Genomic DNA, 2,311 nt, shown 5'->3' with positions numbered 1-2,311 from the left:
CACCTAAAACTGATAAGCACAAATACAATACCAACTGAAGAAAATTTAAAAGTAAGATACAAGTAATTTCAAGAAAATCCTCACAAAACAGAACAGAAAAATACCGCTCACCTTGCTTGCTGTAGCTGTGCAGTCCTCATACTTTTTCTCATTTGCAAACTCCTGAGCATTAGTGACTAGTTTGTTGACTTTTTTCACTTTCTTGTAGAAAGTGAAGCACTCTTTGTGATCTGGGTCCAACTTCAGGCACTCACGAATTTCACTGAGGAAAAAGAGAAAATTTGTTAGTATTTACGTACATTCCTTGTAAAATAAGCATTGCAGACAAAGGTAGAAAAGAGCTACACATATATAATTGGCTATTAGAACCCATGTGTAGCATAGCTTCAGATAAGATATAAAAGCTTTAATTTCATTCTGCAGAGTTTATGCTCATAACCTACACTAACTGCATCAATGAAGATTTGCTAGAACCAAGAGAAAACAACAGATGTTTAAAACATAATGCTTGGAACAATAGTGCTTAGCTTTACCATTTGGATGGAAGGGCATAATATTAGCTAAAGTAATGTAGAGTTGCTTTCTGCTGTGAGAAAAATTATTGCTACTAAGTGCTTCACATCTAAGAAATTGGTTACAGTACCCATACACATTCTATGTAGCATATCTGATTATACAAAACATAATTATACAACTGTATTCACACTAATTTTCTGTAGCTTTATAATTCCTTAGCCTTAACAGTTAATGAGGCACTGAGAGTTTGGGAGGGGTTTGACAAACAGTTAATAAAATTTCTTCCATTACCAGTTCGCATCTACATTTTTAAGATAAAAGTGAATTAATTAACTGTTCCCTTTTTAAACTGACATTACAGTTTCCAGATACATTTACATTCAGTAATATATATTTGTGTTACCTGTCTCTGTTTTGAGAATATCAATACCAAAGCAAATGGAGTGAAATCTATAAACTTCACAAGCAATAAGCTAAGGAATCCCCCATTTCAAAAATTTCACTATTTATTCATGCAAAAGATATTGAACAATACTTTGACCAGGATCTGAAATGCTTACTTTTAGTCAGATCATAAAGACTTTTGGACTTTCCAAATGTCAAAAACTTAAGAGGTGCACATGCCATTCAGACATTTATGATATTAGGATGAATTTTTACCCTATATTCAACTGTGAATATTACTTCACACCTTTGACAACCTCTCTGGGCTGAGAGAGTGACAAGGTAATTCATCAACTCATGTAATTGCCCTGCAGTCTTTAGATGAATAATATTACCAATTCTTTGGCACATTTTCACTTTTTTCATGCATTTTTATGCATATGCTCACATGCATAATGCTCATAGCAGGCCTGTTCATGCAGGAAAAGCCTAGACAGAACCGAGCATGTCAAGCAGAAATGGGGGGCTTCTAGAAACCTCAAAAAACACCTTCTTAACCCATGTGAATCACACTGAAGGGGAAGATGTGGGTCATAGTGGGACACATAGCATAAGATGTTAAAGTACAATACTAAGCTGATTTGAAGAATTATGATGGCCAGACCTTCTATCATGGCAAAAGAAATTAAGATTGAGAACTAGGAGTTGCTGCAAGATATCTCTCCAAATTCCCCACATTGGTGCATTTCACCAGACTGAAGGTTGCTTTTGCAGGTTCCTAAACATCATTTTCTCCACCATGAACAGGTGTTTCTTGCTCATAATGCATTTGTGTGTGTGTATGTACAAAATTGCATGAAAAATGGCACCTGCATGATGGAGCAGCTCAACCCTTGCTCTCTTGTCCCAGTCATGTTGTTTTAGATGTACAGAAAGTTTTTTTTTTTCCCAAGAGAATCATATCACAGTAAAAAATAGGGCACCTATTTGGACTAATATAAGAGTATTCTAATTTCATACATGAAGTAAATATTTGAAGTCCCTCTTATGAAACATGGTAAGAAACTCAGATACCACATTAACTGGCAAAGAAAGAGAAAGAACAGGAAACAGATTAGGCACAAGTACAGGAAAAAATAGCCTAACTACACAGTTCACAGTTCTCTTTTACCTTCATAAAATATCATACATTGCTATATACATAACAACCAAAGGGGCAAAACATCAATAAATTTCAAAGTAAAGAATCAATGATAATGATAAAAACATAACATCCTGCCCACTTCAAAAACATTGTAACTGACCATGATAATAAAAATATATAAAAACAATCAATCAATAACAAACTTTCAAATTCAACTTTTTGCCAATTTACAAACATCCACAGTCCTCAACATCATTCACGTACGCA

The 2,311-nt window shown here is 34.4% G+C and overlaps 1 protein-coding gene across 1 annotated transcript in view; it reads right to left on the bottom strand.

The window, feature by feature from the left end:
- Positions 1-2,311, bottom strand: part of LOC119586925 (dnaJ homolog subfamily C member 3-like) — a 14,190-nt gene that overhangs the window by 5,657 nt on the left and 6,222 nt on the right. Inside the window, exon 6 of the mRNA XM_037935654.1 lies at positions 112-262. Within this exon, the coding sequence (XP_037791582.1) occupies positions 112-262 (151 nt within the window). The remainder of the gene's footprint in view (positions 1-111; positions 263-2,311) is intronic.

The sequence above is a fragment of the Penaeus monodon genome, chromosome 22, assembly GCF_015228065.2.
Source record: "Penaeus monodon isolate SGIC_2016 chromosome 22, NSTDA_Pmon_1, whole genome shotgun sequence".
Taxonomy (NCBI): Eukaryota; Metazoa; Arthropoda; class Malacostraca; order Decapoda; family Penaeidae; genus Penaeus; species Penaeus monodon.
This window is presented reverse-complemented; position numbering and strand designations above follow the sequence as displayed.